General features: G+C 34.4%; 1 protein-coding gene across 12 annotated transcripts in view; it reads left to right on the top strand.

The window, feature by feature from the left end:
* NOL4 (nucleolar protein 4) overlaps positions 1-24262 on the top strand; it is a 381920-nt gene that overhangs the window by 282784 nt on the left and 74874 nt on the right. For all 12 annotated transcript variants that reach the window (XM_055102633.2, XM_055102631.2, XM_055102632.2 and 9 more), the window contains one exon: positions 7152-7265. In XM_055102633.2, coding sequence (XP_054958608.1) covers positions 7152-7265 — 114 coding nt within the window. The remainder of the gene's footprint in view (positions 1-7151; positions 7266-24262) is intronic.

Raw genomic sequence — 24262 nt, 5'->3', positions numbered from 1 at the left:
AAATGTAGCCTAATATATTTTAAATGTTTAGCGAGTTTTTTTTTTCACAAAAGAAAACAGTTATATAACATTTAATTTTAACTCTTTTTAAACTATTAAAGTGTTAAAAAAATTTACATTTGATCTTAACCAAAAGGCCAAGAATTGATACATTAAAAAAATTTAAATCTATTTAGCAATTAGTGGGAATAGGTAGTGATATTAATCATATGAATGGAATTGGTATACACTTTTATTTTCACAAATAAATAATTAGGAAAACTACATCATAATGTACAATAATTGTAAGTTTATATAACACTCAACTTTCAGAATATATACAGTGTATATAGTATATACAAAATATATTTTATATATTTAATATAAAGGATCATGTAGTTAAAATTAAAGCATGTTATTTCAGTGGTTAATTTAGTTGATCCTATGTCTTGATCAGAGGCATTGTCAGCTGATATTAACTAAACTGTGTTTCTAAGTCTTCAACTAGAAGACTTATTAATTCCCCATGTATTCATAAAAGATCATTATTAATAACCAATAATATTCTAAAAATAAGGCCAAGACATAGATCATTAATTCATAAATGAAATATTTCTAATCAAAGCCTAGACAAAGGTTAACTGGCTTATATTCCACTTCTGTTAAAACACACTTTCAAACTCCTTTTAGTCAAGAGAATTTTCTCAAAACAACTAGAAAGTTCAAGAATTCACACATAGTAGATCCACGGGCTCCAATTTCAGGGGTTTGCTGCTCTCCTTTTTCTTAATTATGCTTCTCTTGTGTATTGATTTACATCTTAGACAACTTCTTGCTACCTGTTTGGAAATGTTGCCACCAGCAGTTCCAGGCCTCCATTCTTAAAACTCACAACCCAAGATCAATCCTCCAACTCCAGGTCTCAGTTCCCGGGAAAGAACTTTGCTTGGCCCTATTTGGATTATATGTCCACCTTCTTGGATCAGTCATTGGAAACAAAGTATTGAGTTCCCATGATTGCCCAGGACGAACTCAGGTGGCCAGGGTTAATTGAGGAAGGAACTTTCTTTATTACTTCCATCAAAACCATGTGGAATGAAATAAGGACAGTTGAACTACTATTTCAGTTTGCATTCACCAGTTTGTCTGAAATCTTGGATTATCTATGGTTTGGAATTTAGAACTTTTCAGTTTTGGGACATGATAGAGTGCATACTAGGTTTGTTGCATAACACCCATAGTGGGGCCTAGAAAAACATCACAAATAAAAATATATCAGTATTTCTGCAGCAAAACATATGCATATTCACTGAAATTAGGAAAAAGTAAAACCTTAGGTATTCATTTATCAGTTTTTTTCTGCCAGCTGAGTTTATCCCAAGTTTCTGAAAAATCGTTTAGGTTTATACAATATTAGAGCTTCAGAATTGCTTACAAAAGGTTGTGAGTCTACTAGACACACTCTTAATAATGCACTTCCATGTATATTATAAAGTTATAACCTATGTGCTAGGCATTGTACCAACTTGTCAAGTAAACTCTATGATGGCAGAGACCATATTGGTATCTTCAAATCTCTAAACTTGGCACAGTTCCTATCATATATAAAAGTGCTTCTAAAATATGCTAGTGACTTTATGCACATTTCTCATGGAATTCTAAAAACTACTCCATAATGTGGAGATTATTTTCCTTATTTATAATTTTCTGACTGAACCTCAGTTTTGTCATTTTTAAGAATAAAAATAATGATACCTAGCAGGATGACTGAGACTCAGATTAAATTGCAAAAATGGTCACATAGCAAGTAGCTGGTTATAGAATAATATTCAGTTCAGTATGACTTAGTTGCAGACTATCTCTATTCCACTGATGTATAAGAATGAAACCACCTGCTTAATAGAAGGAATCTCTTAGAACATGAAACTTTATATATGTATATAACCTGGACAATTATGCCTTTAGGTATAGATATGCCACTTGGGGGAGATAGTGTGTGCGTATCATCCAAATTACAGAATTCTTAATAATGTGTTTTATAAAGTAACAAGATTAGGAGGAATAATCTTAATTCATCACACTACCTAAACTCTGACTACTGAATTATTATCTTCAAAGCGCTCATTCTACTTACAACCTTGGGTGGATGTCACAGTTGCTCCCAATCTGGCCTTAACTAATACTTGATTAAGCTTCACATTAACTGTGGAGTCTGAAGAGCATCACCACATTAACCCATGACCATAACCTGACATTCTTAAATTTCTTTGTACTTTTTTGTAATTGCAAAAATCCTGTGGCATCCTAAATGTACAGCTGAAGTTCAGAGGACTCTAAAGTTATTTCATGTATAGTTTTAGACCCACAAAAATGGAATAGTTTGTTGGTGTGACGGTACATTTTATCAACATATATAAGAAGAGACACATTTACATCATGCCAACAGCAATTACATCTTAAGTCCCCAATTAAAATGTGACTTTTTAAACTCCAAAAGCTCCATGTGATGGTTTAGCCATCTGTTTAATGACACAACTGCCACTGATTTGAGCAGTGATAATTATTACAATAAGAACAGTGCTGGAGAAAGATCAACTCAGATCCCAGTTAGAATGTCAGTTAATTATGAAGAGATAATTAATGAGGGTAGGTACCATTATCTTATATACAGAGAAATAAATATGTAATAAATATTCCCAATCCAGGTATAGATCATTTGAAGTGTATAATTAAATCCATTTTAAACTAATATTTTAAATATTCTAAGATATAGATAGATAAAGAGAGAGATAGATATCAAATAGTATATGTAGTTACTGAGTTATCTTCAGCCACAGGAGGTGTTATTTTCATAAGTTATCTATTGAATTTATTGCATTTGGTTTTTGCATCAAAATATTCCTATCTCCAATTATTACATGGAAGCTTTGTGTTTTATGGCCACTCTTACAAATGTAAGAGGGAATTTTCAGCCTCATTCCTGGTGAAATCTATGACCATATTCCCTAACACACTCTGCTAATTATGTTTTAGAAAGACCATACTGTGGTGGCATTAGAATAAGCCCTCAACTGTCAAATGTAATGATGAAAAGGAGAGAGTTCAGAAGGAGATGATTCTCAGAGCACGTACTAAACACTAGTTTTAAATTTCTCTGTAATATTACTTTTATAATGAGAAAAATTGATTAATTTCCTTCTCACTATCTCCATATTAGTACTTTTGAGTTGTTAAGTGGATAGAAGCCAAATTATAGGGAAATTTTTTTAAACTTTCGTCTTTACTATCTTATAACCAAATGCTGCACACTTGAGCCCTGTGTGTATTGGAGAGTATTGGCATTTATTATTGGCTCATTAATATTAGAAGCAAAGAGATTTTTAGCATGATTACCTCACAGGAGGGAAAGAACTTTTCTACCTGGCTCCTGTATTCTCATTTTGGGCATGAAATTAAGCTTTATTATGGTTCGTGTATAGTAATTTATTGACACTTCTGGCTGTATAAACTTTAAAATCTTATGAATTCAGATTACATCAGTTAAGAATTTGTGGCATAACTTAGCTAAGTTACATTTTTGTCTTTGTGCTTTTAATGAAGATCATAAATTTCATAATTTATAGAATTTATAGGAAAATATATTAAAGGACTTCAACCATTTAAGTGAAGGATGCTAGGGAGATCTTGATATATTCTTTGCTAAATGCAATGTGTGGTTAGCTGTGATTGAATTTCCTCACAGGAATGTGTAGTATTTAAGAATTCTAGATTTATTTAAACTCACTGGGGACTTTGTTGTAAAATGTGAATAATAGTTCACTAGGGATTATAACTCCCAATTCATCATCAGACTTGAATTTGAATTCAGGTTATTTCCACATACATCGCTGCATAATTGTGAGCAAGTTGCATAATCTCTCAGAACTTCAATGTAGGTTATCTAAAATATGAGTAATATAAGTACTTTTCTCAAAGATTGTTAAGGAGATTAAATTTGATAATAAATCTAAGCTTTTGGTATTAATACCTGAATGTCCTAAGCACTCAATAAGAGTTAGATATTATTAACATTTATCTAAAAATTAAATTAGGATGGTACTGGATTTCTATTTGGAGGTACACATTATTGAGATATAGTACATTCTCTGCAAAAATACGTTTAAAATATAATTTTTTGATTGTAATACAGATTTTATGATTTATTCTGCCTTTTTCTCCAATGAGCTTGAGTTAATGATGATTATAACACATTCATGTAAATGTCTACCTTTGTTCTGCTTATTTTTTTAGTTGAAAACAATGGTTTGTATATACAGATTTTTTAAAGAATTTTTTGTTTTATTAATGACAAAGTATGTAAAAGTACTAAATATACACCAGAATTTAGGAAAGTGAGAGTTGAAAATTGGGAGACACAAAACCTGAGTTCTGGATCTAGTTCAATTTGTCCTTTTGCAATTACTTCATCTACCTAGGTTTCAGTTCTTCAAAGTTGAGAGAAGAAACTTGTACTGGATGACTTCTATGGCCATTGAGAGTTGTCAGCTTATGATCCTACAATAAACTCAGTACAAATCTATTTTCAAAATTATACTGTTTATCTATGGGAAGTATTGAATCATGCATCTTTGATTCTACTTATTTTTTCCACTCAATAGGATAATGTGCATGGTTGCTTTATCTTGAAGTTGATTTTTAAATATTAGGTTATCACATGACCTTAAAATATATCTAGTTCTAATTAGCCAGGACATTACTCTAGTTTATGAGAAGACTAATTTCACACATCTAGGAAGGATCCAACTCTCCCTTTCATCTTTTCTGAAAAGGAAATTACATAAATTATTATGCATAACAACTTTTACTGCTTTAGTAGAAGTTGAGTAGTAAAAGTTGTTTTTAAAAATTAATAAGAATTTGAAAGAAAATGCCATGAAATAATATTAATTGTAGGGGTATTTTATTTATGTTCTCCATGTTAAACAAACTTTTATGTATTTAAGTTACTTGTGTGCCTATTGATACAATGTAATCATTTAGTAAAATTCTATAGCTTTATATATTCCTAATTTTTAATGGTGATAGCTGAAAAAAAGAGAAAAATCGAGGTAATGAAGAACTGACTATGTCTCTCTGAATCCCATGTGGGTCTCAATAATTGGATTAAGAAAAGGATGGTTGCTGATATTTTATTTAGATTCTCTTAATTTCATCCCTGGAAACAAAAGATCTAATAATGTACTTTATAAAGATATAAACTCTCACTCCTATTTGAATAATGCTAACTACAATCAAATAATTTATTTTTTGATAATGTAATGTTCTTATTCCCATTTTTCCTATAACACCTTTGCCTCAAAAATTAGCTCAATCAAGAAAGATATCAATGAGTATCTAATTCCCATGTAGTTGGACTACATTTTTGAGCCAGGCAGTGACCATCGGTTAATGAGACTGATTTTATAGCTTAATTTATTTGGCTTTGGACTACAATATTTTCTTTATACTTAGTGAAGTAGAGAATGAAATGAAGAAGCAATATGAGTTTTGAAATTATGCTTACATCTTTATGGCAATTTATTTTAGGTTTGCCTCATTTGACCCTCTTTTCTATTACAAATACCCAGTCCCGGCTTTCTAATTTCCTTCTCAAAATGCTTATATTGCATTTTTTTTCCTGCCACCAATGGACCTCTTTTCTTCTTTTTTGCAAAAATGACATTCCAAATATCCAACTGCTTTATTGTCAAAGTAGTGTAACCATCATTTGAGATGTCCCATGGGGTTAGCAGAAGAGTATGTACCCTATACCTTTCCTACCTTTTGCCTCCAGAGGCTACTTTGGAGGGGGTAGTGAGGAAGTCTGCTAAGGCAGCTGCAGAAATTGCTTCCTAGTTCACCCAAGGTCAGAGCCTGGTCTCTGTCTACACTGTACAAATTTAACTATGGAGTGTCTGTTAAAACGGTGTGGTCTGAATTTAGCTGTTCTAGAATATTATTTGAGATGTAAGCCCTGTGTTCAATTTGCTGAGACACACTCTACATGCCAGAGTTGGTAAAATGAGTCATGTATAAAAAAGGTGTGTTTCAATTCCTTTAGAAAAAAATTCACAAGGTCTCAATTAGTTCAGGCTTCTAATAAATAGCATTCACACATATTTTCGTTTGAGGCTTTGAAAACCCTAAGGTGGCATATACTGTATATGCTATATTCCCAAAAGATACATTTATTTCATAATTTCACATTATTTTACTACCTCATTTGGTTTAATTTTGTTATTTCTCATCTATCATTTGCTTATCTTAATTTAAAAAAACTGTTCTATATTATTAAGTATTTCATCTTTCAGTTGGATGACTTTGCATGTAATTATGGAAAAAAGAATGAAAATCATAATTTTTGTTATGGTTATCACGAATGATATTGAGAGCTGCAAACAATTTACAGTTAATCATGAGCTTAGTTGGAGAATTAATTCTTTCTATGTGGGCTACATAGAAGATGGATTTCAACATGTCCCTATAAAATATCAGCTCATATTTTATAAGTAAAACAAAACAGGCATGTATACATAGGCAAACATATCTCACATCTAAAGCACTAAACCTTTAATATATAAAAATCATTGTAGGACTGACTTTTTAGTTTTTAATTATTTATATTTAAACCATTGTAATCACATCAATTGGGTCACAATTTAGAGTGTAAATATTCATAATATTTCATATTAAGATTGTTTGACATGGGCTGAGTGTCTATTAGGCTTTTTAAACTCTATTTTAGCCCTGTCACTTGTTTTTGTTTTGGTTTTTTTTGTGCATGTCATATGTTGTAGTAGAATTAAAGACCTTGTTTTATTTGCAAAATCCAGTCAGCAGTTTTGCCACTGCCTGTTCAAACTCCAGCTTCATGACCCAGGCTAGATACTTGTGACAATGGATCTATGGGAATGAATGATGGATCTATGTAGCAACGATAGCTTTAACCTCTAACTAGCTTTCATTTTTCATCTTTACAATTTCCATTTCCTCTTTCTATTGAAACAAGTTCAGTTGAAATAAATGGATATTCCTGCACATGTTGATGATCCTGAGAGCTCTTCTGAGAATAGCATTGGCCTGTTAATGATACTGTTAATAATTTTTTTCATACTTTTCTCTTTTTTTTTTAGTCTCGACCTATTCCTTCCCACCTTACTTCAGCAGTTGCAGAGAGTATCTTGGCTTCAGCTTGTGAGAGTGAGAGTAGAAATGCCGCCAAGAGGATGCGTCTGGAGAGACAGCAGGTACTGAGGCATCTTGAAGTCTGGTGAACACCAGCTATAGCAAATGTAGTTCATTTAATTTGATTTATGTTGAAGAGTAAAAGCTCTTGAATGGATTTAAAGTACACAGAGATATAGTTTTTGTGTCCTTATGATATGAATTTAAACTTGAAAATGTGTGTTCATGTGATCAATGAAGGTCAAAGAACAAAATGTTTCTGTGGCGAAAATGAACAATAGCAAAACTAACGAGTTATGATTCTATTTAGTATCCAATTTAAAGGTCAATTACTTATTAAGAGGTTCTAGCTGATCATTTCCAACAGCTTTGTAAATTTACCTCATGACTTATGAGAGTGACCTGATCATGTTCATTTCGAATGAAATGAACCAACCTCTCCTTAATTTCCTCTGGTCTACTACCGCATGCCAATACATGATGCTGAGGGTGGTGACAGTACAACACAACTTTGAAAGACTAGAAAGTCACAAAATGAGGATATACATAATGAAAATTCATGTCTTAGACTTAATCTCTCATTAATTAATCATTTATTGTATGCCAATTGCATGTCATGTTTCAATATCTTTTTTCGAAGGCATCTGTGTATTGGCGATGTTTCTTTTTTTTGTACTTTGCTCACTGGTGTTTCCCTCAGTCTTTCCCTTGGGTTATCTGTATATTTCTGTTTCTCCTTCTCATCCCAGAAATGTCTTTCTCTTTTTTCTATGTACCCCCTTTCTCAAGTATCCATAGTAAAAATCTAAATTATCACATGATATACTAAATATTCTGCATAAAACTTTGCCACATTTTCACTTGTAAAGTATTTTTACAACAAATGGATTATACGCTTTATATTGCTAATTGAGGATGAGATGAGTCAAGACTAAAGTAAGTTAGTTCAATTTTGATTCTACAGTGAGCCAGTGGACTTCAAGGAAAAAAGCAAAAACGTTTTTTCATTTCAGGCTTAGAGTACTTTAACATGTTTCAGAATTACATCAGCATTGATTTGATGTGTTTATTATTAAAATGTCATGTGCTAATAATTCTAAATGCCACAAAAGATGAAGCCTTCAGTTAAATGAAAAATACAGTATTAGTCTCAGATAAAAACCATGTGAAAATGTCAATTTAGAATGTGCTAATCGTGCCACCAGTGTTGATTCACATATATGTGCCCTCTGTTAGGAGTTTTATCATTGTTATATCTATAAAATGTATCTGTACAATGAGTTATAACACTATGTATAATACCATCTGGCATAGTGATTAGGGGAGCACATTCTGGAACTAAATAGACCTGGTTTTGAATCTCATCTCTACCTTTTCTAATTGTGCAAACTTCACCAAGCTATTCCAGTTCTGTGTGCTTTGATTACTCCATATGAAAGACAGCAATAGTAACAGTACTCATCCTGTGGAGTCGTTATGAGAACTTTAAATGACAGATTCATGTTATGTACTTAGCATTTTGCCTGGTGCATAGTAAGCATCAATAAATTCAGTCTAGAAAAGACTGATGCTAGCTGTTTTGTCATTGTATTGCTATCAGTTAACTAGAAACAAGCATTAATAACACTACCTCAGATATTGAAGTTTCAAAGTCAAAGTCCATTTGAGAACAGATGCTAGTTCTAGAAATTGAGATTGTAGAATTCTGGGATTAAAAGGGCTCTCCTGGTTGTTGTCTAGCTATATATCCCACCTAATGTACATTCTAGAATATCCCTATATAGTTTTAATCATGTGGAGTTGTTATAAAAATTAAATGACTTATTCATATTATATACTACCTATAATATCACTCTACAATATTCCCCAAAGCTGGTCATCAGCTGATATTTGATCCAGTCACTTAAATACTGTTGGCCTAATCTGTAAAATGGGACATACAGATATCAGATTCATAGAGCTGTTGTGAGGATTTTATAAGTCAACTCATATAAAAGCATTATGTATTTCATACGTTTATATGTTGTTAAAGATATATTTGTTATTTGCTTTAGTATCTCAAATCTCACACTGGTACTAAAGATCTGCTATTTACTGACACACTTTCCTACTGTCAGAGATTTATCATTGTTTTTGAAGGTCTTTACATTGAGCTCAAATTTACTTCATAGACTTTCTACCCACTGAAGAAAAACTTCTAAAAATAATTAAAAATGGGACTTCTTACTCCTGCACCAGGAGTAGGGACTAGAATGAATGAGGACCAGTGGTCCTTGGCCCTACTCTCCATATTCTCTCCTTTTTATATGTCCTCATATATTTATTGCAAGGCTCTGTTTCTAGGAATGGAGGATATCCAATAATACCTCCACATAAAAAAATACTGTTTTCTTTTTTTCCCCCGTTTTTGTTTTGTTTTGTTTTGTTTTGTTTTGTTTTTTGTACTTTAAGTTCTGGGATACATGTGCAGAACATGCAGGTTACATAGGTATACATGTGCCATGGTGGTTTGCTTCACCCATCAACCCATCATCTACATTAGGTATTTCTCTTAATGCTATCCCTCCCCTAGCCTTCTACTCCCCGACAGGCCCCGGTGTGTGATGTTCCCTCCCTGTGTCCATGTGATATCATTGTTCAACTCCCACTTATGAGTGAGAACATGCGTGTTTGGTTTGCTGTTCTTGTGTTAGTTGGCTGAGAATGATGGTTTCCAGTTTCATCCATGTCCCTGCAAAGGACATGAACTCATCCTTTTATATGGCTGCATAGTATTCCATGGTGTATATGTGCCACATTTTCTTTATCCAGTCTATAATTGATGGGCATTTGTTGGCTCCAAGTCTTTGCTATTGTGAATAGTGCTGCAATAAATATATATGTGCATGTGTCTTTATAGCAGAATGATTTATAATCCTTTGGGTATATACCCAATAATGGGATTGCTGGGTCAAATGGTATTTCTGGTTCTAGATCCTTAAAGAATCGCCACATTGTCTTCCACAATGGTTGAACTAATTTACACTTCCACCAACAGTGTGAAAGCGTTCCTATTCCTCCACATCCTCTCCAGCATCTGTTGTTTCCTGACTGCTTAATGATCACCATTCTAACTGGTGTGAGATGATATCTCATTGTGGTTTTGATTTGCATTTATCTAATGATCAGTGATGATGAGCTTTTTTTCGTATGTTTGTTGGCTGCATAAATGTCTTCTTTTGAGAAGTGTCTGTTCATATCCTTCTGAATGGGCAAAAACTGGAAGCATTCCTTTTGAAAACCAGCACAAGACAAGGATGCCCTCTCTTACCACTCCTATTCAACACAGTATTGGAAGTTCTGGCCAGGGCAATCAGGCAAGAGAAAGAAAGAAAGCGTATTTAAATAGGAAGAGAAGAAGTCAAATTGTCTCTTTGCAGATGACATTATTGTATATTTAGAAAATCCCATTGTCTCAGCCCAAAATCTCCTTAAGCTGATAAAGCAACTTCAGCAAAGTCTCAGGATATAAAATCAATGTGCAAAAAATCACAAGCATTCCTATACACCAATAACAGACAAACATATCCAAATCATGAGTGAACTCCAATTCACAATTGCTATAAAGACAATAAAATACCTAGGAATACAACTTACAAGGGATGTGAAGGACCTCTTCAAGGAGAACTACAGACCACTGCTCAAGGAAATAAGAGAGGACACAAAAAAATGGAAAAACATTCCTTGCTCATGGATCAAAAGAATCAATATCATGAAAATGGCCATACTGCCCAAAGTAATTTATAGATTCATTGTTATCCCCATCAAGCTACCATTGACTTTCTTCACAGAATTAGAGAAAGCTATGTTAAATTTCATATGGAACCAAAAAAGAGCCCGTATAGCTAAGACAATCCTAAGCTAAAAAGACAAAGCTAGAGGCATCACACTACCTGACTTCAAACTATACTACAAGGCTACAATAACCAAAAGAGCATGGTACTGGTACCAAAACAGATGTATAGACCATTGGAACAGAGCAGAGGCCTCAGAAATAACATCACACATCTACAACCATCTCATCTTTGATAAACCTGACAAAAATAAGCAATGAGGAAAGGATTCCCTATTTAATAAACGGTGTTGGGAAAACTGGATAGCCATACTCGGAAAGCTGAAGCTGGACCTTTTCCTTACACCTTATACAAAAATTAGCTCAAGATGGACTAGAGACTTAAACATAAGACCTAAAACCATAAAAACCCTAGAAGAAAATCTAGGAAATACCATTTGGGACATAGGCATGGGCAAAGACTTCATGACTAAAACACCAAAAGCCATGGCAACAAGAGCCAAAATTTACAAATGGCATCTAATTATACTGAAGAGCTTCCGCACAGCCAAAGAAACTGTCATCAGAGTGAATAGGCAAGCTACAGAATGAGAGAACATTTTTGCAATCTATCCATCTGACAAAGGGCTAATATCCAGAATCTACAAGGAACTTAAACAAATTTACGAGAAAAAACAACCCCATCAAAAAGTGGGCAAAGGATATGAACAGACGCTTCTCAAAAGAAGACATTTATGCGGCCAAGAAACATATGAAAAAAGCTCATTGTCACTGCTCATTAGAGAAATGCAAATCAAAACCACAATGAGATACCATCTCACACCTGTTAGAATGGCGATCATTAAAAAGTCAGGAAACAACAGATGCTGGAGAGGATGTGGAGAAATAGCAATGCTTTTACACAGTTGGTGGGAAAAATGTTATTTTCAAACCCAGAAGGGTTCAAAAAGCTTTGGAATTGTGGGGAATAATGAAGAAATAATTTTTTTTAATTAAACTCTTTTAAGATTTACTAAAAACTTGTTGGGCAATTTCTAGATACAGTTTCATTTACCATTCTCAACAACTCCATGAGAAAGGATATTATTATTCTCATTTACATGTAAGAAAACTGTGGCCCAGAGAGGTGGAATGATTTGTGCAAGGTCACCAGCTGCACAAGAAAGCCAGAATATGAGTTTATATTAGATAAAACTGATGCCTGACATCTTTTCACAATCCTATAATGTATTTTCATGTATTATGTTCATGGCGGGAAACCCATAGCCTAGAACAAACATTTAGGACTTGTATCATTTGTGCCTCTGCTTACAAGGTTTTAGCAGTGCAGTTTTCTTGTGGAAAATGATTTACTTTATTTACAAAAATTTTGTACTTTACTATAACTAGCAATCTAGAGTTTGCCTGGATATCAGCCTAAAAAAGGCTACAAACTTCCCAAAGTGCTTCACTTCATCTGGAGAGCTGTTTATGCACTGTAAACACTAGTTTAGTGTTTATAATTAGTATATTAAAAGTGTATAAACTACTTTTTTCTTGCTGTAAATTCTATAGATTTCCTTAGCTATGTCACACAGAAACTTCTACCAAGTAATTCTACTTCCTACCAAAGCATGTAATTGGCAGGGATCCCTCTATTAATTGAATCAAACCCCTCTTTGCCCAACTAGAGAGAGCCAGAGTTCTTTTGCATGTTAGCAAGGAGATCACTCTTCCTGTGTGCATTCTTAACCTGACTCAAAATTCTTAGAATTTTCCAGTGACTAAGAGATTATTCATTATGCCCCCAATTTTCTGTAGGCACACAAAAGTTCAAAACATGAACACTCAAAATTGGCTTTCTGTTAAGCCACTCATCTGACTGCTTGCTGCCAGTGGTTAGCCACATGTAGAGATGTAATTATGTATGTCTTTCAGAGTTTATGAAGCTTGATGAATTAATTGGATTTTATAAAGCTCTTTGAGCTATGAACATGAAAGGTGGTATGGATGTGTTAAATACTTTATTCCATATGTCCATTTTGTACCAAAATCCAGAGGAAGCTTGTTATTATGCAGCCTCAGCCCTGAAGCAAGCCAGTGGCAAGGACAGGAGCCTACTGCTGCTTCATCAGGAATCAGATTTCACAGAAGTCCATTCCCAATGCAGTTTGGAATATATATAGCATTTTTCTTGATTTAACATAAAATTTGTATTTTTTACGTTATCTAGGAAATTCTTCTTCACTTTGACAAGTCAAAAGGGGCAGCCAGATTTCGCATTTAGAGTTCTATGACATAGCTCAAAATTTGTGGGTTCTTTTCTCTATATCTTTATTATTTAGTAATTATTTCTTTTTCCTTAAACCAAAAAGATCTTATAGTTATTGGTTACATTTCATTTGAAGACAAACAGGCAAAAAGTAAGAGGGATTAGAACCAGTTACTTGTTGGTGATTTATCTCCTATCAGTGTATGATTTTTGCTGGTTTTGAGGGATGACATACATTTTATTAACAGGCTTGATGACTGATTAAGGTAGAAAGTTTCTGGAGAATGTGAGGGTTTCCTTCTTATGTTTTCTGCTCTTAGTGCTTTCAGTTAAATTAGTTTGTAGTTCTGTAGACAAGATCATATAAAACCACCAGTTAAGGGCTTCCCCAGCAGGAGCCCAGCAGTTACTGCCCTAGAAGGACAAAGCAGGAATGCTGGGTGACAGATTTTGCAGTAGCTAAGACACACGGGAAACCAATGGTTGACTGTGATGTGACACCTTTGACTCTATTGAAAAGAACACAGTGGAGGGAAGGGGAAATGGCATGTTACTTACCTGTGGTGTAATAAAAAGTCAGGAAGAAGAAAAATAAAGTACTGAAAACTTATACATCACTAAGTTACCAAAAAAAAAAAAAAACTCACTGCTAATTAACCAGCATGAACCCAATGGCCCAGGACCTAAAAATATTTAGTAACTGTATAATTCCTTGCAACTGTTTTTTCCCTTAGTAGTGGTGAATTCACTGTCATCTGTGTCTCTTCATGATTTTTCTTTGTTCTATTAGGATACTAATAAGTTGGAATATTATTAAAGAAATGTAATTGCAGGTGCAAAGGTTGAAAATGTAGCCACATAAGCGTGGGGGCAATTTTAATATGACTTTTTTTTAAACTATCTAACATACCATGATTAAGACATAGTTTATGAGAGGCAGCTTTTCTTTCACATTTAATTCTGCAGTTTTGTGTCCTTTTTATAACATTTATAAACTTTAACAAATACCTAACTGAAAGCAACACCATTCAATAGGGTTTTATTCTTAAATTTAGACATTGTTATATTAACAAGATATGGCTTGAAACTTATTTCTATGGCCTGCCAGTCCACACCTATTCTCAGTCATCCTCAGCTTTTTACTTTACTCCTGGCATTTTTCTCTCTTACATACATATGTTAGGGGGAAAACCCTGTATCTTTGAGTTTCTCAATGTGCTTCAACATGACACTTTCATTCACAGAAGAAAATATACTATATAGGAAAAATGAAGCACAAGCATTCCTCATTTTATTGAACTTCACTTTGTTGTGCTTCACAGATATTGCAGTTTTTACAAATTGAAGGTTTGTGACAATCTTGTGAGCAAGTCTGTCAGCACCATTTTTCCAACAGCATGTGGTCCTGTGTGTCTCTATGTCACATTTTGGTAACTCTCAACAATATTTCAAATTTTTCATCATGATTATATCTGCTATAGTGATCTGTGATCAGTAATCTTTGGTGTTGCTATAGTACTTATTTTGGGACACCGTGAACCATGCCAAATTAAGACAAAGAACTTAATAAATGTGTGTATTTTTACCACCCCACCCACCAGCCATCACCCTGTCTCTCTCTTTCTTCAGCCTTTCTGATTCCCTGAAACACAGTAATATTGAAATTAGGCCAATTGATAATGCTATGATGGCTTCTAAGTATTCAAGTGAAAGGAAGAGTCTCATGTATCTGACTTTAAATCAAAAGCTAGAATGATTAAACTTAGTGAGGAACACATGTTGAAAAGCTGAGATGGGCCTAAAGCTCTGCCTCTTGCACCAAGCAGCCAAGTTGTAAGTGTGAAGGAGATTTAATATTCTTGGAGAATATTAAAATGCTACTCAGCTGGTTGTGATGGCTCACACATGTAATCCCAGCAGTTTGGGAAGCCAAGGTGGAAGGACTGCTTGAGCCCAGAAGTTCCAGACCAGCCTGGCGAACATAGTGAGACCCCCATCTCTACAAAAAAGTGTTTTAAAAGATTAGCAAGGCATGGCGCAGTGCATCTGTAGTTCTAGCTACTTGGGAGGCTGAGGTGAGAGGATTGCTTTAGCCCAGGAGGTTGAGGCTGCAGTGAGCCATGATTGTGCCACTGCCTCCAGGCAACAGAGTGAGACCCTGTATCAAAAAAAAAAAAAAAAAGTGCTACGCCAGTGAACACAAGAATGATAAAAAAGCAAAACGGCCTTATTACTATTATGGAGAAAGTTTTCATGGTCTTATAGAAGATCAAACCAGCCACATTCCCTTACACCAAATCCTAATCCAGAGCAAGATCCTAACTCTCTTCAATTCTATGAAGAGTGAGAGAGGTGAGGAAGCTGCAGGAGAAAAGTCAGAAGCTATTATAGCAGAGATTAGTTCATGAGATTTAAGGAAAGTGGCCATTGCCAGAACATAAACATGGAAAGGGAGGCAGCAAGTGCTGAGGTAGAAAATGCAGCAAGTTGTCCAGAAGATCCAGCTAAGATAATTGAAGAAAGGGGGTACACTAAAACAATAAAGATTTATAATGTAGATGAAATCACTACATCATTGTAGTGAATCATTGGGAAAAGGTGCCACCTAGTATTTTATAGCTAGAGAGAAGAAATTAATGCCTGGCTTCACAGTTCAAAGGACAGGCTGCTCTACTGTTAGGGACTAATGCAGCTGATGACTTTAAGTTAAAGTCAGTTTTCATTTACCATTCTGAAAATCCTAGGGCCCTTAAGAATTTCATGAAAATCTACTCTGCCTGTGTTCCATAAATGAAACAACAAGGCCTGGATGATTGCACATCTGTTTAGAGCATGGTTAACTGAATATTTTAAGCCCACTGTTGAGGCCGACTGCTCAGGAAATAAAAAAAAGATTCCTTTCAAAATATTGCTGCTCATTGACAATGCACTTAGTCACCCAAGAGCTCTGATGGAGATGTGCAAGGAGATTAATGTTGTTTTTATGCCTGCTAACCAAAATCCATTCTGCAACCTATGGATGAAGGAGTAATCATACTTTCAGGTCTTATATTTCAGAAATACATTTCCCAAGGCTATGGCTGCCATCGCTAGTGATTCCTCTGATGGATTAGGAAAAGGAAATTGAAAACCTTTTGAAAAGGATTCACCATTCTAGATGCCATTAAGAATATTCACGATTCATGGGAGGAGGTCAAAATAGCAAACCTAACAGGAGTTTGGAAGAAGTTGATTCCAACCCTCGTGGGTGACTTTGAGGGGTTCAAGACTTTACTAGTGGAGGTAACTTTAGATGTGGTGGATAGCAAGAGAAGTAGAATTAAGTAAAGCCTGAAGATGTGACTGAATTGCTGCAATCTCACGATAAATCTTCAGTGGTTGAAAAGTTGCTTTTTATAGCTGAGCGTAAAAGTGGTTTCTTGAGATAGAATCCACTGCTGGTCAAAATGCTGTGAATTCTGTTGAATAAAAACAAAGCTTTAAAAACATTACATAAACTAAGGTGATTAAACAGTGTCAGGAATTGACTCCCATTTTGAAAGAAGCTCTACTATGGGCAAAATACTATCAAACAGTATTGTATACTTTAGAGAAATATTTCATGATAAAGAGCATCTATCAGTGTGGCAAGCCTCATTCTTGTCTTTATTTAAGAAATTGTCACAACCACACTAGCCTTCAACAACCATCACCTTAATCATTCAACAGCCATCAATATCGAGTCAAGACTCTCCATCAGCAAAAAGATTTTGACTCAAGAAGACTCAGATGATTGTTAATATTTTTAAGCAATAACGGTTTTATGTTGTTGTTTAAGGTAAGCGCATTGGTTTTGTTTTAGACAAATGATATTGCACACTCAATAGACTACAATATAGGGTAAACATAAATTTTATATGTAGTAGAGAAACAAAAAGTTCATGTTACTTGCTTAAATGCAATATTTGTTTTATTGCAGTGGTCTAGAACTGAACTTTCAGTATCTCTGAGGTATGTCTGGACCATCAGGGGTAGTTCTTGGACTATGTTCTATCTCCTATGTAACATGTATACTTTATCTGGGATAGAACGTATTTTGCAAGTCATTTCATTCTAATGGGTCTTGACATCCTCTTTAATGTCAGTAACAGCACAGCAGAAACATATATGAATGTGGGACTATGCGAAGTGTTTTGCAAGCCTTTCTTTTATAATTGCCATACTTTTTATAAGAGTATAGAAATTGGGGCTCAGAAAAGTTGAAAAAATTTCTCCAGGTCACAGAATTGCTCAGGATGAGGCCCCATTCTGATCCAATCCTCATGATTTTAGAATCATACTTTAAAAATATTTTCATTTTTAATACTCTTCTCAATCACGTAGGATTTTTTATAATTAGGAAATAATGAAATACATAAATAAGAAATTTTACTAGTAATTCCACCACCTCATTTTTAAAATATTAAGTGCTAATTTTACTTTTTTCTATCATAATTTGCATATGAAAATGATGCCTTGCTATTTTTTAGGATAAACTATGAGAAGTAGAATTACTGGGTCACACAGCAGCAAGGTTTTTAAAGGTTTTAATAAACAGGTAGTGTGTTCTTATTTTCTATTTTATTCCTATAAAAGATGAATTTTAGTTTATTTTATAGGTATATGCCTATTAAAAGCATGTCTTAACTTTAAGAAATCTTTGACGCAAAGCCAGTAATTCCTAATCCTAAAAAACATGGCATTATTTTTTACAAGAATTACCTTGAAATGCCCTACCTTAAGACCTGAAGTGCAATTTATAATTAATGTTATATATGGCTGCAATTAAAAAATATATATAAAATGTCCTGATATTAATGTAAATAATACATTAAAGAAAGTAATATGTAATAAAATAATATGTATTTCAATGTGGAAATGTGGGGATACTATGACACTAAAAGAGATAATAAAATCATCAGGTACTATTTGCACCTATACCACAAATCAACATGAATGCAAGAGCTAAAGTGTCCTCTGACATGTATATGTTGTGACAACTCACAGTGATCAGTGACATGAACTTTCCAGATGGTAAGAAACTGCTAGTAAACTTCTAAACAAAGCATAGTACAATATTTTCTTGATTTGCATGATAGTGGTATTCCTTAAATAATTCATTATATATTTAAAAGCAGTTTTAAATATATATATTTAAAAACATAAAAACTTTGCATTTATACCAAACTAAGATTATGTTTTAGGCTCAGAAAATTCTAAAAAGGCTTTTAACTGATATCTGCAAAACTTTCATTTTTATTAATTTTCTTTTTAATTTTATTAAGAAACAGATTCTTGCTCTGTCACCCAGGCTGGAGTACAGTGGCATGATCAGAGCTCACTGTAGCCTCATACTCTTGGGCACAAGCAATCCTCCTGAATCAGCCGCCCAAGTAACTGGGACTACAAACACACGTTATCACACCTGGCTAATTAAAAAAAAAAAAAATTTAGAGACAGGATCTTGCTGTGTTGCCCAGGTTGGTCTCAAACTCCTGGGCTCAAGTGATTCTCCAACTTCGGCCTCCCAAAGTACTAGGATGACAGGCATGAGCCACTGTGCTCAGACACTACTTTAAAAAATTCCCAGGGGAACAGATACAATTCTTGGTCACATGAGACTGCCTGGAACATGTCGGGGCTTGTAGTAAACTTTTCCCCATCACCCCACCTACTTAATGTCAGTAGCACCTGCTATAGAGTTCCCCAATGTTCCCAAGAGGGTAGTATCACTGACTTTGAAAAGCACTGCTATGGACCGAATAGTCTAAGATTTGAAAAGAGGACTAAGAATCCTAAATTGTCAGATTAATTCTTTGATAGTGAATCCTTATGCCTCTGTTATTCCCATTTTTAAGAGACTGAACTTGAGGCTCAAAGTCCTCACATTTTCAGTAGGCTTTGCATTTGTTATGTCAAATAAATTTTTCCTCCATCCTTCCTTTCTTCCTTTCCTGTGTTTTTTTAATTTGCCAGAGCCAAGAAGTAAAAATGATGTGGCATAAGATAAAAATTACTTAATGTAGTACTTTTGGTTTAAGGGAATTATTAGCAAGGATAAGGCAATTAAGTATCAATGGCAATATCATCATGCCCCACTAAAAAACTGAGTCAGATATGATTTCTAATTCCAGTTTTATTCTTGAAGGAAAATTCCATTTTTTATTTTTCATTCAACTATTTTAAGTGTCTCCTGATACACATTTATATTCTTTTTAATTTCAAAAGCTATCATAAATTAAATTTCTGTTTGATATTCACAACAGAGATACCACAAAATCCAATATTTTGCTGCAAACAGAATGCACAAAAATGTCAGGCTAGAGAGTCTTAAAAAATGTGTGCTTTTATCAGTTTTAATAACCTATAAATATACTTTTTGTTTACTCAGCATTGGAGAATGTGTACTTACTTTCTCTTTGGTTTCAGTGATGGATTTACACTCAACCATCTATCTACTCACATGGTCTCTAAAGTTCCTGGTACTGTGTAGTAAGGTGTAATCTTCCAAAACAACATGACTTTTTCCCTATGTAGGAAATAGCTAGCACAAGTGGATATCAAAATATAACCTTAAATTCATGATCGCAAAGTGGTGAACAAATTAGAAAATCAATACAGAGAAATGTGATTACAAAAATTATCACTTCTGAAAACTTACCATCTTACCTTTATTAGTCCAGAACAGATTCTGGGAATGGTTATAATAACATTTATAAACAATTAGCTATTGAAATAATAGATGTTCCATTATATTTTTATAAACATAGAAATTTTATAAACATAAAAATGAAGGAAACGCAAATATATACATATTAAATTAAAATGTTTTACAGATAGATATCACCAGTAAATATCTACAATGGACTTTTACCATTCTAATTTAAAAACTTGAATTCATTGTGCACATAATATCATATTTAGTAACATGGTTAAATAATTTTGCTGGAATTTTGTACTTGCTGTACATGAAAGAATATTAGACCTGAATTCTGTTGGTACATGTAAGCAAAATAATTGCCTTACTAACTTGTATTCTTTCAGTACTAGCTTACCAGTGTGGCTGGATTTTAAATATGAATGAATTCTAATTTGAGTTCTTGAAAGATAAGTTTTTAATGACAGAAGTTATAAACTTCTAAATTTCCCATGGTTTTTGAACTGCTCTAGTTATTTTCTTAAGTATTTAATATATCTGTATCAACAAGGAATATGATTAGTAGGATAAAAATACTTCTAAATAGGTCCTAAAATAGCTTGTTTATTTAGCAAATATATATTAAGCAGTCATCATATGGCAGATATTTTACTCAGTAAAGAAGCTACAAAACAAGTGAGGAAGAATAACTTTTACTGAGAATTTTTACTAAGTGCCAGATTTACTTGTATTTACTTAGCACTTTGTAGTATCATATTCTTAATTCTGACAATATCACCACTGAGCAGGTGTTTGTATACTGCAGATGAATATGAATAAGACATAATGGCTTTCCTCAATCAACTCACATTCTGTTAAAGATAAGTGAAATTAGCATGGTAAATGAAATTATAAGTCTGTAATCAGATTGCTGTGAGAGCTAGGGGAGCATTGCTAACTGCCTGAGGAATCCAAGAGGGCTTCCTAGAGGAGGAACTGTTAAGGCAGACCTTTTGATTAATGAAGATAGAAGATATTGACAGAAAAGCTAGAGGAGGGTATTCCATACAAATGAGGTGGTTCCAAATGAGAGAGGCTCTTGACTATCAAAAACAGCAGTTTCTTGTGGAGGAAACTTGAGATTGTTGTGAAGAAATCAAAGAAGAGATGACTGGGCATAGAGGTGCAAGGGTCTTCTATGTCCTTCTGTCCTGTGAAGTTATGTAGACTGTAAGTACATGCTAGAGAGGAGTGGTAAAGAAGACTATGCCCAATTTGTAGGAAGTTTCAGAAGCAAACAGACAATGGGGTGTAGATGAGACTATGGGAAAAGTGAGATCCCGATACTGTGGGAATCACTTTCCCATTCACCTCTCATTTCAGATTTTCTATTTAAATGCAATGATATTTAAATCTGAGCATATGCCAAAAAGCAATTATGAATATTAACTGCTACAAAATAATCTTATGGTTACAGGGTATTTCTGAACTAAACATGAGTGATTTGGGAATGTCTATTCTTCCATGCCACATTAGCTCAGCTAATTAAGAATTCAAGTTTAATGAACTATAATTTTAGCTTATGTAAAGTACATACCAAGATTTCTATTCTTCCTATCTTAAAGACTGCTTTTTAGTGGTGCCTCCTTAAACAGACATTATTGTTTTCATCAAACAATGCATTTTTTAAAAAAACTTTAGAATAAGAGTACTTCTGTTTAAATTTCTTCCTTAGTGCACATATTTATGTAATGATATATCAATATATATCTGAGTGGTGAAGTATAAATGTCATTGTATTGGTCCCTCAGTAGTACTGTGAGACATGTAGATGGCTTCCCTCGTCATGGATGGAGAATCTGAAGCTGAGAAACTTTATTTCTTCTGAGTGACCTCTGGTTTTTTTCAAGAAGTTGGAAATGAGCCACAATTTCTGATGTTTTTCTTTCCATTACTCATTCTACTTTACTGTTTGGTTTTCTGGTTTCATTAAGCATTCTCCCACATTTATTTGGAAAATTTGATGTTTTAAATTTTTGAGATACATCTTTGGTTTAGGCTGTTGTTAATTTCAAGGAAATAATCAGCAGGATACAAGTAGGTGGTTTAAATTACGACAGAAATATTTAACCTACGATGTTGATACACTTTTGGTGCCAAAGACAGGGAAACATATGGTTTACTGGGATCTCCATGAAGACAACATCTTTGTTAATGTTATTTTTAAACCAATTATTTTTAGGCTTAGTGGATAAACGAAGACCTGACATATTTGGTTTATGCCACGTGGATTCATTTTTATAATTTATTTCTCATAATTTGTTCATTCCTTTCCCTGTCCTTTCTCCTCAATCTATCCACTTTAAAACCCATTAGTTACTGTGAAACAACAATATATGTGTATTGGAGAAACTGAACTAGAGTCACAAATTCATTATGGAGTTAGATAATATAATAGCTGGGGAAATTGGGCTATGCTTCCTAAAGGAAGCGGTGTGTCATGTGTGACATGTCTCATGTGGTCCATATGGTGAGACTTGTGGCCTCGAGGAACACATACTTGTTACCTCAGTTATTTAGCACTTTGGGGCATTAGTGTTTCTACATAACTGGGATTTCTAAAGAGCTGGAGATTACTGATTTAAATTTATTTTACTTTTTTTTACTTGTATTTTTAGTTAAAATCTTTCCAAAATATAATCAATGTATCTTCATTTCATGACAAAAGATCAACTTTCCTGAAATGGATAAATCCTTATACATTTTTCAAATTTCCACCCTCAGGAAGAACCCCAATCTTTGCTGTGTTATCAGTGTCGTCTTCCTTTGTCAATAATGTATTTTTAAACCTGGGGGAGTGTCAACAGTTCACACACTGACTCTTAGATGACTGCAGGACAGGCTGTACTTGTTCCTATTTACACCCTGTTAAGGAGATACAATGAGGAAAGAGGACACCCTCTCATTGCTTTAGGAGTTTTCCAAAGCTATTTTCTATGAGCCCTCACCTATAGCTTCATCAGGAGAAAAATGATAGGAATATGGACCAAAACCCAAGTTACATTTATTTTTAAGTTCCTTTTAATGTTTTGCCTTTAATACACCATCAAAATAGCATTTTACATGATACAGTTTAATTGAAAGTCCTACAATAAGATCAAACCACTTCTCCAGTTACATTCCAGGTGCTTATTGTAGATTTTCTTGGTTTTATTACTTAAGAAAACAGAGTAGTACACTCTGGCACTCAGGAAACTCCCAGAACATGGCAGGATCAATCACGTTTTTCATCATGTTTCTGGTTAGTCTCTTGTTCCCAACTCCTCTATGAAAAATGTAAGTGACATTTAATAAAACTCATGGTTCTAACTTCTGGAAAAAGGACAGAGAGCCAAAGTACATAAAAAGATTATAGCTGTAACTATAAACTTAATTAATAAAATACTGTAGTTCAATGTGAATGAAAAGTTTCTAGAGGAAAAAATTCTTGGCCAGGCCCGGTGGCTCACACCTGTAATCCCAGCGCTTTGGGAGGCCAAGGAGGGCGGACCACGAGGTCAAGAGATTGAGACCATCCTGGCCAACATGGTGAAACCCCGTCTCTACTAAAATACAAAAATTAGCTGGGCGTGGTGGTGGGTGCCTGTAATCCCAGCTACTCGGGAAGCTGAGGCAGGAGAATTGCTTGAACCTGGGAGTGAGAGGTTGCAGTGAGCCGAGATCACACCACTGGCCTCCAGCCTGGTGACAGAGCGAGACTCCGTCTCAAACAAACAAACAAAAATCTTATTTCCATCTAAAAACCCAGCAACTAAAGCAAAGCCTTTTACTCTACCAATGTCTTTCTTGTTGGTTATTTCTTTATCTTTGCTACATATGTAGCATGGAAGAGATTGTTTTCAGAAGACATCTAAGAAGGCAGAGGAAAAAGGTAGCCTTGATTTAGGACTTTAAATAACAAATACAGTAAAGAATTGAAAGTAGTGAGATGTCTTTTTTTTTTTTTTTTGAGACGGAGTCTTCCTCTGTCGCCATTTTGGAGGGCAGTGGCATGATCTCGGCTCACTACAACCTCCGCCTCCCAGGTTCAAGCGATTCTCCTGCCTCAGCCTCCCAAGTAGCTGGGACTACAGGTGCGTGTCACCGCACCCAGCTAATTTTTGTATTTTTAGTAGAGACAGGGTTTCACCATGTTGGCCAGGATGGTCTCGATCTCTTGACCTTGTGATCTGCCCACCTCGGGCTCCCAGAGTGCTGGGATTACAGGCATGAGCCACCACACCGGGCCTAAGATGTCTTAAATCCATATGTAGGCATGTAC

Source organism: Pan paniscus, chromosome 17, assembly GCF_029289425.2.
Source record: "Pan paniscus chromosome 17, NHGRI_mPanPan1-v2.0_pri, whole genome shotgun sequence".
NCBI lineage: Eukaryota > Metazoa > Chordata > Mammalia > Primates > Hominidae > Pan > Pan paniscus.
This window is presented reverse-complemented; position numbering and strand designations above follow the sequence as displayed.